General features: G+C 43.7%; 3 protein-coding genes across 5 annotated transcripts; 1 reads left to right on the top strand and 2 right to left on the bottom strand.

The window, feature by feature from the left end:
- Positions 1-1511: 1511 nt before the first annotated feature.
- LOC136531088 (protein DETOXIFICATION 14-like) lies at positions 1512-5207 on the top strand. Of its 2 annotated transcripts, XM_066523813.1 has the most exons (7): positions 1512-1864; positions 2625-3169; positions 3287-3373; positions 3454-3510; positions 3598-3836; positions 4589-4794; positions 4908-5207. In XM_066523813.1, exons 1-7 carry the CDS (start codon positions 1586-1588, stop codon positions 4989-4991), a joined length of 1497 nt encoding a protein of 498 aa, XP_066379910.1. In that variant the 5' UTR covers positions 1512-1585; the 3' UTR covers positions 4992-5207. The 2 variants fall into 2 exon arrangements, 1 of the variants encoding a protein (XP_066379910.1); XR_010777960.1 differs by lacking the exon at positions 4908-5207 and having other exon boundaries at positions 3598-4320; positions 4589-4728.
- A 2095-nt stretch (positions 5208-7302) lies between these two features.
- LOC136531085 (uncharacterized) lies at positions 7303-9045 on the bottom strand. Its single transcript, XM_066523807.1, has 2 exons — positions 8237-9045; positions 7303-7741 (listed from the first exon to the last, which is right to left on the bottom strand). The coding sequence occupies exon 1, from the start codon at positions 8840-8842 to the stop codon at positions 8258-8260; it is 585 nt and encodes a 194-aa protein (XP_066379904.1). The 5' UTR covers positions 8843-9045; the 3' UTR covers positions 7303-7741; positions 8237-8257.
- A 133-nt stretch (positions 9046-9178) lies between these two features.
- LOC136531086 (uncharacterized) lies at positions 9179-11652 on the bottom strand. Of its 2 annotated transcripts, XM_066523809.1 has the most exons (4): positions 11290-11645; positions 9954-10149; positions 9849-9868; positions 9179-9453 (listed from the first exon to the last, which is right to left on the bottom strand). In XM_066523809.1, the coding sequence occupies exons 1-4, from the start codon at positions 11376-11378 to the stop codon at positions 9423-9425; spliced, it is 336 nt and encodes a 111-aa protein (XP_066379906.1). In that variant the 5' UTR covers positions 11379-11645; the 3' UTR covers positions 9179-9422. The 2 variants fall into 2 exon arrangements, with proteins under 2 accessions (XP_066379906.1, XP_066379905.1); XM_066523808.1 differs by lacking the exon at positions 9179-9453 and having other exon boundaries at positions 9461-9868; positions 11290-11652.
- Between the last annotated feature and the right edge of the window lie 1805 nt (positions 11653-13457).

Genomic DNA, 13457 nt, shown 5'->3' with positions numbered 1-13457 from the left:
AATATAGATTAATACTCTGGATATCTCACCAAAAAACTTTTAGAGATACTCTTTATTTACATACTTTAGTTAGCACAATAATAGATGCGCTTTTTGTGATCACTAAAGTAAACTTACTTGTTAAACTAATGTAGATATACTCTTTATTTACATAATTTTTAAATATATTCTTTATTTACATACTTTAGTTAGCACAATATAGACTAAGCACATGCCCAGGATGGCATCTCCAAAAGTTCTTTAAAAAAATACTTGTTAAACTAATAATTGTGTCAAGTAAACAAACCAAACATGGAGCCATATCATTGTCTTTCTTGTTTTTTTCTCCCAATAGTTAGCCTTTTGAAACTCAAAAATTGGAGAGAGAGAAAACCCGCGTGAAAACCACGGAGGAGGGGCGTCCGGACCGATAGCAGCGTTGAATGCATATGCATATTTGTAAGTTGAGGGATGGATTTATCAAATGTTTATTTTCATATAATTCAGATAAAACATTATTGTAGGGTTGGTTTTTTACAATAGGGACTATGAAATAGTTTTAAGGCGCTGTCGAGGTACTCTAATCTAACGTGTAAATAAAATGAGTATCACCTGGTTGTGTAGTTGTGTGTGCATGCATCTCATCCGATCACATCTAATAGACAAAATTTTGCTCTAAATAAAACGGAAATTTTATATTGAAAAAGACCAATGTTTTCATGAATGTAAAGAACTGCATTTCTGTCCAACCGCGAAATTGATTAGTTTTCTGAGAAAAAGAAAAATACATGCTTTGTGAATTGAATGTAGCTCAACTTGTGTTCTTTGTGGTGGAATTGTCCAACAAAGTTCAAGTTCTTGACTTGACGTGAATGCTTATATTTTTTTGATTTATTTATTTCATGATTTAATGTTGTTATTCTTTCGGTGTAAGTGCAGGTGCCTGTAATGATTTCATCAATCTCAAAACAGACCTATTCTAAACCTGTTTTTTTCTTCATTTTTTTTAGTAAAACTAAGATTCGGGTGCAACCACACATCAATTTAGTTACTATTAAATTATGTTAAATTGACACTCAGTATACTGGAGTTATAATGATTATTTTGCTATAGTTTCAAAGTAAATTTTGTGTAACTAATCGGGTGAAAGTCTTCTCTCTTGCTACTCAGTTTTAGTTACTATCAATTTATACAGGATTTTAGAAGAGTTACAGTGTTCATGTTTGTGTTTCTAGATAGAATTGGTGTAGCTAAAAATCTAGGTGTGGAGATGGAATATTTCACTCCATTCTTGCAAAACATTACATTTGGATGGGGAACTACTCTAAAACATTTTTTAACATGCTCATAATTTGGAAACAAAAGACAGGTGGTCAGGTGCACAAATACACTTTTAATTCACGCCGGGTAAAATATGTATATATATTCAGAAATCATTATTTTTCGTATATAGAATCCCGTCTGTCTCCGTTAAGAAGCCCCCCGCCACCGCCACCGCCACCGCCACCACGCCCACCGTCCAGACACTCGAATCGCAGACACGAACGACTCCTCGGGAGGGGAGAAGAGGCAGGGGGGAGAGAGAAGCGCGCGACGAGTCGACGCCATGGAAGAGAGGGTGCCGCTTCTGCCGCAGTACACGTTGCGGAACGGCGACGGACGGGAGGAGAAGTGCGGCGGCGGCGTGAGGTGGTGGAGGGACCTGCTGGCGCGGGAAGCCGGCAAGGTCGGTTGCGTGGCCCTGCCGATGGCGGCCGTGAGCATGTCGCAGTACGCGGTGCAGGTGGCGTCCAACATGATGGTCGGCCACCTCCCCGGCGTCCTCCCGCTCTCCGCCTCCGCCATCGCCACCTCCCTCGCCACCGTCTCCGGTTTCAGCCTCCTCGTACGTTTCACATTACGCACACCGTGCCTTCTCGTCTCCTTCGTGCTTAAATTTGTTACACAAGCGTTTTACTGTCCTGTCCCCATGTTAGCTGAGTTCACAATTCCTTCAAAATCCGTAACTACTGTGATTACAGAATCTGAGAACAAAAAAAAGGAACTAGCGTATTTAGAAGGAATTGTATTCACAGTTCCGATCTAATGTAGCATGGTAGCCGGTAAGGAACCTTGAAATTACACAGTGATTCTTCAACATCGCGTCGTATTTAGAAACTGGCATCGGAAATTTTAGATACAAGCTTTATAACTTCTTTGATGAAAAAGGAACTGTATATATCTGTAAAGGCAAGTTATACAGGTTTAGCTTATTGAATATATAAGTATCTAGATGCTTCTGCCGAAATTGTTTGCATGCATGCATGGCAGGTTAGTCCTTCATGATTTCGTCAACTAAAATAAATCTTTGCAGAATGGTGGCACATGAAGCAGACTTTTTCTTGCGAGGGGTACATCAAGCAACTTATGCTTTTCAGTAAAAAAAAAATAGCAACTTATGCTTCATTCAAGTAAAAACTTGCTCTCCTTATCCAGCACTTCTGGCGTAACCACGTATTTAGCACAACTACTAGCATCGTCTTCATTTTTTTTATCTTTGTGCAACTATCTTCTGATCTAATGAAACTATTGCCAATATTATTGTTCTTCCTGTAAGCCAATATTATTGTTCTTCCCATAACTTAACTTTTGTGCTTCTAAAACAGATTGGGATGGCAAGTGGATTGGAAACTCTATGCGGTCAAGCCTATGGGGCAAAACAGTATGACAAACTGGGGATGCACACCTATAGAGCTATAGTCACACTCATTGTTGTGAGCATTCCAATTTCACTTCTGTGGGCATTCTTAGGCAAACTCCTGATCCTCATAGGTCAGGACCCCTTGATCTCAAAGGAAGCTGGGAGATACATAGCCTGGCTGATTCCAGGTCTCTTTGCATACGCCATCAGCCAGCCTCTCACAAAATTTCTACAGTCTCAGAGTCTGATATTTCCTATGCTTTGGTCCTCCATTGCAACTTTGCTCTTGCACATTCCTCTTTGTTGGTTATTAGTGTTCAAGACCAGTTTGGGGTATATTGGAGCTTCTTTGGCGATAAGCTTGTCATATTGGTTAAATGTGATTATGCTTGCTGCTTACATCAGATGTTCGAATTCTTGTAAGGAAACCCGCTCACCTCCTACTGTTGAGGCTTTCAAAGGAGTTGGTGTGTTTCTACGCCTAGCCCTGCCATCTGCACTGATGTTGTGGTAAGTATAGTGATGTTCTTAAGCTTCTCTCTTTTTTTTTTAGAGAACAAGCTTCTTTCTCTTCTTCTGTGTAAGATTCCATATTGGGTTAATGAATTCTATTCCACAAATTTATAGTTTCGAATGGTGGTCTTTTGAGATCCTTATTCTTGTCTCAGGGATTTTACCAAATCCAGAGCTGCAAACTTCAGTTCTTTCAATCTGGTAAGTACTTTCACATCTACAGTAACGTGCAGTTGCAGTACATTGCTTTTTTCTAAAAGTATTTGCATTCTCTTCATCAGTTTGACGACTATCACGTTAATGTATACTATACCTTATGGGCTTGGAGCGGCTGCAAGGTATGAAGAAGCTTAACCACTCCTAGATACTACTTCCATATCAATACAAAGCCACAATTAACTTCGTTTATGCTGTCCAATGAGCAGCACTAGGGTAGCAAATGAATTGGGTGGTGGTAACCCTGAAGGAGCTCGATCATCTGTTCGGGTTGTCATGTGTATTGCAGTGATGGAAGCAGTTATAATCACAATTATATTGTTAGCGTCACAGCACATCTTGGGCTATGCATATAGCAGCGATAAGGATGTTGTCACGTATGTCAATGCAATGGTTCCCTTTCTGTGCGTCTCTGTTGCTGCTGACAGTCTACAAGGTGTTCTATCAGGTTACATCTCTTAACTTTCTTAAATTGTTTATCTGTCTTTCTCTTCATCCAAAGAGTACAAAGGAAAAGTATTTTCCTGCTTTTTGAACCTCGAAAAGACATCTTCCAATTATACCTGTGAAGTTATGAAACAATTTGTTTTTGCTCTTTACACCAAATTACTACACCTTTTACCCATAGTTTGACCTGCATAATTGAATCTGCGTGCTCTTCTCAATTTCGGTAACAAGCTCTGTCAGGTGGCAAGTGAACATTAATGTTTTTGTCAGTCATACCAATTTCATACCAGGTAAGATGCCGCTTCTGTTTTTACTTTGTTCCACGATACTAATGCTATTCTGTGTTGTGGAAGCAAAATTTTGTTACTTGGGGAGTTACTTGTTTGTTCCTTCAAAAATGGGCTCTTACGTGAACATGGATGCCGGTGTTTTCATCAACACGCATCTAGCAGAGATGTTACCGTAAGCAGGCTCCACATCACTATGTATGCAAATTACACCTTTTCTCCTAGCTACTAGTGGTATTTCTGTCTGCTACATATTTTGGTTTACTTCTTCTGAAGAGTGTTTGGGCACGTGAATAGCGATCTGAACTTAAAACAACACGCAAGAGTGTGGCTGTCATTTTGTAATGCTTGATGACTGACACCACTGTACTTCACAACAGAAGCATTCTGATTGTTCATGTCCTCTATGTTCCTCCCAGGATACATTGGTGTTAAATGCTAACCCTTCTAGTTTTGTGATCATCAGGTATCGCCCGAGGATGCGGGTGGCAACACTTGGGCGCCTATGTCAACCTGGGCTCGTTCTATCTCGTTGGGATTCCAACAGCACTCTTCCTCGGTTTTGTTCTGAAGATGGAGGCGAAAGGGCTTTGGATGGGCATTTCCTGCGGCTCCATAGTGCAGTTCTTACTTCTTGCAGTTATAACATTCTTCAGCAACTGGCAGAAGATGGTTTGTGCTTTCTATAAACCTATGCAAGCCTTTTTCCCCCTTATCAACGCTGAGTCGCTGACCACAGGAAGAAAACTGATTTATAGCTTATTGACCTGTTTCCGTCTTTGCAGTCTGAGAAGGCAAGGGAGAGAGTTTTCAGCGATGAGCCGTCAGATAAGGAACCTTTGGAATCGGATGGATTGAATTTGTTCTAATTTTCGCACGAGTCATCTGATCCCTTGTAAAGACGCAGCGGGCAAGATCTTGTAGAGAAAGAAGCCCCTCTTGGAACAGGTTTATGATGCCTTGCTTTCTGGTCTCTGAACTGAATGTACAGGGAACTCGCTGAACTCTGACCAGTGTTCTGTGTTCGTGCTTGCTGTTGTTTGTTGAAACAATGGGACAATTGTATCAGAAACATAAGGAATGATGATAACCACAGTTTACAACTTTGCATGTCTGTAGCCTGCTTTTGTGTGACCCAGATGTTGGTCCATTGTTTTGCAACTTTGTATGTCTGTACCCTGCTTTTGTGTGACCCTAGTGTTGGTCCATTGTTTTCTGCGCCAGCAGCTCAGCGTCGACTCACCATGGCGGCCGATGCAGGAGCTAACGGGCGTGCTCGGTGCTCCGCATGACTTGTAAGTGTCGATTATTAACTGAGGCAACACAGATAACACGACATTTCGGCAGATTTGTAGATAAACCAGCTGTGATGAGTTATCTTCCTTAGGAAAAACGGTAATGCTACCATTAAGTGCACTCATTGCCGCATGCGCCGCTCTCAACAAGAAAAAAAAATCAAATCCCCACGGGCTAGTGTGTCATGGCTTCACAGCGCCATGTGGCCATCCGACCGTTCCAATCCGCCGCGCCACCGCCCCTCCGACATGCTGCCGCTGTCGTCATCCCCCGCGACGCCCCCCATCCCCATGGCACCTCCGTCTCCCGCGGAGAGGAGGAATCCTCCGCGTCAGGTATGCTGCCAGCCGCCCCACCGACTGCAGCTGCTGCCAGACCCGGTCACCGGTGCCTCGTCCTCCGTCTCCAAGCTCCATGCGCATGCTCGACGAGTGTAGCAGTGCCTCCGTCCCCCGCCGTGCTACGTCCTTCGCTGCGCCTAGGCAAGGCAGCCAGGAGAGGAGCCCGTCGCTAGCAAGGCCTAGGCCAGGTGCAGGCGCAACTGGCCGCTGCCAGGCCGCGCCACCATCCACGGCTGCCAAATGGCCAGAACCGGCCGTAACGCGCTCTGCGCTTCATCGTACGGAAGAACGGTGAAAAATACATGTTGCAAGCGTCTGTTTCAAATGTTTCCGAGGTATGTTACATTTCATACGGATGTTGCAAAAGTAGATCGAGATGTTGTATATGTTGCAATGGTTGTACACATATGTTGCAAGCAGTATGTTGCATTTTCATACGGATGTTGCAAAAGTAGATCGGATGTTGCACAGGTTGCAATTGTTGTATACGTACGTTGCAAGCTCATATTCTCAATGTTTCATCTTTTTTTTAACGTATGTTGCAAGTATGTTTATCTGAATGTTGTATATGTTTTCACACATATGATGCAAGTGTTTTATCTGGATGTTGTGTATGTTTACAATGGTTCAAGTGTTTTTAAGTGTTTTTGCAAGTGTTTCAGACGCATGTTTCAATTGTTTTCAGACGTATGTTGCAATTGTTGCATCTGGATGTCTCAAAACTAGATCAAGTGTCGCATCTCCCTCCTCGCATTTCTACTGTGTCGCCTCGGTGTATGTTGCAATTGTTGCATCTGGATGTTTCAAAACTAGATCAGTGTTGCATCTCCTTCCTTGCCTTTCTGTTGTCTCGCCTCGGCGTATGTTGCAATTGTTGCATCTAGATATTTCAAAACTAGATCAAGTGCATCTCCCTCCTCGCCTTTCTGCTCACACCTCGGTGTCAAGCATAGGTAGGCGGAGGCGGTCCCCATCTGCGTGGGCGGGCCCCATGTGTTAGCGGGTGGGCGCAGCACCCAAGACGTGGGTCGGTAGGCGCGAGACTTGAGATAGGGGGGCAGCGGCTCGGGCGTCCGGACATTCGGGCACTAGACACGCCCTAGGAAAAAACTGGCCGGAAAACAAACTTCTTCGCTTAAACTTATCAGCCCGGTTTATCAGCCATGGTATAGTGTTTTTCTCTCACAACAAAATAGCATCAGCCGACTTATCAGTCGCAGAAACCATCAGCCGAACGGCTCGTAAGTGACTACGGGTCTGTTTGGTAGGCATGAGCACCTGAGAAGCAACCACTTTTGGTGGCTCCAGCTCCTGGCTTAAAAATAGCTCCGGCTCAATGGTCCGTCTTCCTAAAGTGTTTGGTAGAGCTCATCCGGCTCCTCTGCAGAAGTTGCTACAGGGGCCTAAGCCATGCAGGCCCTAAGATCTGGTGAACTTAAAAGTTCAAATCACCAGCATAAGATTTCCACACAACAAAGGATTAAAATTTGAGAAAGGTATTATGTTCCCAAATCATGATATCTCTCTCAAAAGGTACTGAATGTAAATCATGAGCCACAACATGGTTACATTGGAGCACTGGGCACCAATTCATATGATATCTTTGCAGAGATACAGAGGATAGATAAGGAGACAGGGGAGACTGGGGCATGACATCAACCAGAATATAGGCATACAAGCATTTGCCAACCACAAGTCCAGAAGTAGAACTACACATGCTGTAATACTCCAACTGTGCATGCTTTTTATCTCAATTTTGAAAATAATTTATTCCATGTTTCCAGTTAGTGAAGGCTATTCCTCAACAGAATAAGAGGAAACACATCATGGCATTAATAGTTGAAGAAAGTTGAAGACCGTTGAGCCTCAAAATTTCAGTAACAGTGCCGAACCAAGCAGCATGCAGCATCAACCCTGAGAATAGAGAAGCGCATGGAGCTGGCGGACATGAAAAGGATACAAACTAAGACTGTCAACAGCACCTGCACATAGCAACAGTCAACAACTAAGTTGTATGCAGTAAGAAACGATATGTGAATTCACAGAAACAAGATCAAAATGTTATCGGGTGTTCGCTTGAGCTTATTCAGCACTACTTTTCAGCCACGGAACAGTGTTTTCCTCTCACAACATTTCAACATAAACATCAGCATAAGCCAAATTTCAGCATAAGCGAACAACAGCTTATGAACAGTATAACTAACTAGGTCATTTTAACCCCACAACAAAATCTTTCATAGCAAATAGCAATGAAATAGTTCCTTTCCATCCCACAACATATATAATGATGAGTGATTGATACAATACCCTATAGCATTGCAGGATCACAGTTCATTTGATTAACGTGCTTGAAAACCTATTTGTGCTGTGCCACAACAATTTCCACAAGTTCATAGAGAAGAATTGTCCACAAGCCACTCATCCCTCCTTGCACTTAAAGTTGATCTGAAATGGAGCATAAATTTTCCGGATCTCACCACTGAAAAGGCTTGTTTTGATCAGTCCATAATGACCTTGGCGCCAACTGCCTTCATCTTCTCAACAATCGCCTCAGCCTCCTCCTTGGATACGCCGCCCTTGATCACCGCAGGCGCCTTCTCCACCAGCTCCTTGGCCTCCTTCAGCCCCAGGTCAGTGAACGACCGGATCTCCTTGATCACCTTGATCTTGCTCGCCGCGTCGAACGCCTCCAGCCGCAGCTCGAAGACCGTCTTCTCGGCTGCCGCCGCCGCCTTCTCCCCCGCCGCGCCGGCCGTGGCGCCGCCGCCGCCGCCCAGCCCCGCGGCGGAGTTGAGGATGGCGATGGGTGGTGCGGAGGGGATGTCGAGGCGGCGGAGGAGGAGAGAGGAGAGAGCGGCGGTCTCCGCGAGGGTCAGGGAGGAGACCTCCTCGACGAGACGCCACACGCGGTCGGACGGCGGCGGGCGGGAGGGGGAGGACGGGTCGAAGGTGGAGGGGTCGTAGTCAGTGGGAAGCTTGCGGACGTCGATGAGCTCCTCGGCCGCAGCGGTGGAGAATGCCGCGGAAAGGCGATGGCGGCGGAGGAAGAGGCGGTGGCCTGAGCGGAGCAAGGAGGCGGCCATGGCGACGAGGCTAGGGTTCTGGCTGCGGGATGCGGCATGGGGAGAGGAAGATGCGTTCGGAAGTTTGGCTCTGGGCTTAGGCCCATTTAAACATTTCGGCCCGATAACCCTCTCAGATGAGATGGGTTCTGTTAGATTGGGCAGGACTGAGCTACGCTAAGCAGGCCGAGCAGCTTCATTAAGGCAAGGCATTTTGATCTGGAAATAACATGGCTGTCAGTTGAAGCATCGATATAGTGTGTACCGCCACAAATAGCAAACATAACACAAACCTGAGGACAATGCGCCAATAAAACAGGAGATGAATTCATTTCACATGATTGTGCCAGCAAAATCTGAGTGTCCATCAATCAAAGTTTATATTCATTACTGGAAATGACAAATCGCAACTGCTACAGATCATCCAAGGAAAGGAACTGCTACATCAGTTCATGAGCTTTGCTTAGGTCTACATTGATAGTCTCACTAAAGATTATATCAATTACCAATACAAAAATTGAGTGTACAAGAGTCCATTGGGAATGTTCAACGTCATATGAAATTCTGCGTTTTCTTTGGCGAGTAGATCTTTCTATGTCCATCAGAAGATGTGAACAATGTCATAAGCAAATCTATATCTCTCGTCAAGGATGAACTCAAGAAGAAAAGGACCAACACTGAAACAGTTGAATATAGACAGGAAAGATGCATAAACATGTTTAGTGATTAGGAAAATAAACTGCTTTGCCCGTTCAGGGATTGGTTTGTATGATTGTCTAAAATATTGAATTTTCATTTATATTCCACCTTGACAAATTTGATGGCAGCAGTAAGCAGAAATCTGAAATATTCGTTGGTAGGCTTTCAGTAATAGCAGTATGTTACCCAATATGCAACCAGTAGAGTATGAATATGTTGGTTTACCATCCCAGCTGTAAGCAATATTCAACCTATCTATATAAGCACATGAAGAAGAGAAATGGAGTATGGACAAGACTCTTTATAAATTATCAAAGAAAAAGGATACGTCCAGAACAGCACAAATGACTGCAAAGGAAATTGCACTGTATTAGGACATCATTAAACAACATGATAAGCAACAGAATATGACATGGCAGTAAACAAGGCTTACCATAAGACCACCAAAAACTCCTTCAACTGAAATCCTAGTCCAACTATCGAAGTATGTCTGGACTGAAAACTTTGACTTCGCTAAGAGCCCAATAGATGCAACCATCATTATCAGAAAGTAGAAGACAAATCCCGTCAAGCCTGTGAATCCCCAGATTCCAGCAACAACTCCACCAATGATCGACAAGAATGTTCGACTGTAACATGAAAATACCTCATGTTTAGGATAAACCACCATAGTTAAAATAGCAAATCAGTCAGGCATGTTCAACATATGAGGTCCTTATGATATATTAGAAGGGGAAGTTGAGGGGTATGTCATCACACACAAAATAATATCTTCATGAGTTTTACATTGTGCCTTAAACCTGATTATAAGGAATACTATGTACATGTTCAGTTGATCCAATTATACTCACTAAAGTGTGAATATTCTCTGCAAAGCATGCTAAAGAATAAAAACCCTTTATGGCCAAGCGCAACACTAAAACCACAAAACCCTTTGCACACTGAACGTGCCTAGCGGTTCTAAGGGGTAGTTCTCACCTCTCAACAGAATTAAAAAGTCATATCAGATAACTGCTCAGTGCTCATGGATAACAGCATGAACTTCACTATTCATCAAGCATCATGGAATTCAATCCCTAGTTCTTAGGCCTAGCAATGTAATAGCATGGAGAACAAAGCGGGTCCAGATAATTCAACATAGAAAGGAGCAACTAACCGGTCACAAAACAGTTAATATTTACTAAATCTCTCAAAAGTGACCTCCACAACTTGTAGGAAAAAATATTTCAAGTTATCAACTCACAACTCTAGCGAATCAAAGGGGCAGTTCTCACTTCTCAACAGAATACACAAGTCTTAGCAGATAATAGCTCAGTGCTCATGGATAACAGTACGAACTCCACTATTCGTCAAGCATTGCAGAATTTAATCCCTAGTCCCTAGGCCTAGCAATGTAATAGCACGAAGAGCAACTCAAATCCAGTTAATTATAAGTAGCAGATTCAACTAGGCATCTATAGTAAGGAGCAATTCACCTATAACAAAATTTACTAAATCCCTCTGCAACTTGACATCAAAATTGTAGGAAAAGATATTTCAATTTATGAACTCACAACTCCCTTCTTCCTCTCTGATCAGCATTTAAACACTCTATAGTCCAACCTTTACCAGCAAAACTCCCCAATATACAGGGGACGTAAATTACCCCGTGGTTAGGCTACCAGTCCAAGAGATCTCGCTAAATCCAGATCAAACCTAACATTAAACTAAGCGCACCTCCAGATCGGATCGAGCGCATGGGGAGGGGGCGGAGGAAGAGAGAGGCAGACCTGTAGTAGATGGACTTGACGTTGCTGGTGAGGTTCTCTGCCTGCAGGATCGGGACATCGTCAGCTGAAACGCCGCCGGTCGCCGCCATCGCCTTGACAGCTTCGTGGGAGATTCGGATGCAGAGGCTGGGGCGGAACCGCGGAAGGAACAGCGGGGCGGCGCTCGTCGGCGGCAAGAAGGCAGGACGTCTCCGGCGCGGGGCGGCGCTCGGCGACGGTGCGGCGGACGGAGGGAGAGGAGCGAGCGACGCGGACAGCTAGCGATGCCGCCTCAGCCAGGTGCTGCTAGACTGCTAGGCTGCTAGCCAGAAAAGAAAAAAAAAACGAGAGAAGATCCTCGGGCTGTCAGGCTTTACTGGCGATGCCGCCTCAGCCACGAAGACAGCCTTTTTTTAATTAGATCTTTAAATGATATTTTCTTTTATTTAAAATTTCTCATTAGCCAAAAATAAAAGAACGGGATGTCTTTTAGATTTGTGCATAAGATATAAATGAGTCATTGGTAGGTGAAAAGATATAGAGAACAATTTTTATTCAAATGACTCTTTAAATGATAATTAGGACAACTCCAATGTTGACTTATGAGTTAGCTCTAACCTCTAAGCATAATATTAATTTAATACAAGGAAGAGAAAAGCTATCTCTAGATAAGAACTAGATTTCTACACATATTTTAAAATTATGTGACAGTCACGTAAAGTTATCCATATTACGAGCTACGCACTAAAAATTATAGCTAAAAGTTAATGTTATTGAAGAAATTTTCTTAAAGCTAGTAACTACCTTATATACTACAAAGCGCGCCTCTAGAAATGTTCCACGTTTAGTTGTCTCCCCTTTCTAAGACAGACATCTATATATTTTTCAAACTACTAAGTACTTTATCAGTCCAGTTTACAAGTCATAGTCGGAAAACATGGCTTTCTAAATTATTTTTTACTATTCATATATTTTACATTATATTTTGATAATTATAAATTTACAATTAATGGATATTATATTCAATTAAAATAATATCAAATTTGTACTCCCTCACTTCTAAATCATAAGGCATTCCATTTTTTAGAGGCCATCACCCAATTTTTCCAAGGGAAGCTCCACCCCTGCCAAAAGTGTCCCCACCACGATTTTTTTAGACCCCCTCATTGAGGACTTTCCAAACTTTTAATTAACATTTGTCGTAGAAATCTAATTTTTCATTTTAGAAAGGTACTATAATAACAACGGTAAAGCTCTGTCTAGGATGTCCGTCCGTCCGAACGGCCTCGTTGGTGGGCCGCGATGCCCACGAGGCTTTCTTAAAAAATATCACTGCAGCGTCGCGAGTCCGTGACTGGGCTCCGTGGGCACCTCCCGCCCACCCTTTCTCTTCGTCGCCTCGCCCGGACACATCCCGCACTGCTCTGTGCCCCGCGCCATGCCCATCCACCTCGCTCGTCGCAAAAGGAGAGGTAGGGGGGCCTGCACCTGCAACCCCCATCCAACGTGACCATCAGCAGGAAGGGGAGGCCTGCGCACTGCGCTTGGGGTGTACACTGGACCGTTGCTCTCGACGTCCTACTAACCCGAGCTTGCTAGCTACCAGAGTTCCCCACCAGGTAGGTTGTGGCCGTCGACTACGCTGTGTTTCAAGTGTTCCAGCGTTTTGGACTTATGTTTCAATTGTTTCATCTAGATGTTATAAAAGTAGATCTGGGATGTTTTATATTTTGCAATGACAATATACGCATGTTTCAATCCTATGTTCAAAGTGTTTGAGTTGTTTCAGACGTATGTTTCAAGTGTTGCATATGTTTGCTATAGTTGCACACACATGTTTTAAGTGTTTGTTTTCATATAGTTCAGATGTTTCAGACTTATGTTGCAAAAGTGGATCTGAGTTACCTATGTAGCTATGGCTATACACACATGTTTCAAGAGCTTATTTCAAATATTTCATCTATTTCAGTTGTATGTTGCAAAGGTTTCATCTTTATGTTTCAAAAGTAGATCTAGTGTTGCACATGTTGCAATGCGCGCTGGTGGATGGCGGACAACGGCCTGATGCTACTGCGGGGGCATCATCGTGGTTCACGTGCGAGCGTAGGATGGGCACGACAGGCCTGGTGCTACTGCGGGGGCGCCGCCGTGGTTTACGTGCGGACGCGGTTCCAGACGCTGGCGCGCGA

The sequence above is a fragment of the Miscanthus floridulus genome, unplaced genomic scaffold (genome assembly GCF_019320115.1).
Source record: "Miscanthus floridulus cultivar M001 unplaced genomic scaffold, ASM1932011v1 fs_276_1_2, whole genome shotgun sequence".
Taxonomy (NCBI): domain Eukaryota; kingdom Viridiplantae; phylum Streptophyta; class Magnoliopsida; order Poales; family Poaceae; genus Miscanthus; species Miscanthus floridulus.
Note: the sequence above shows the minus strand (reverse complement) of the source record. Positions and strands in the feature narration are given on the sequence as shown.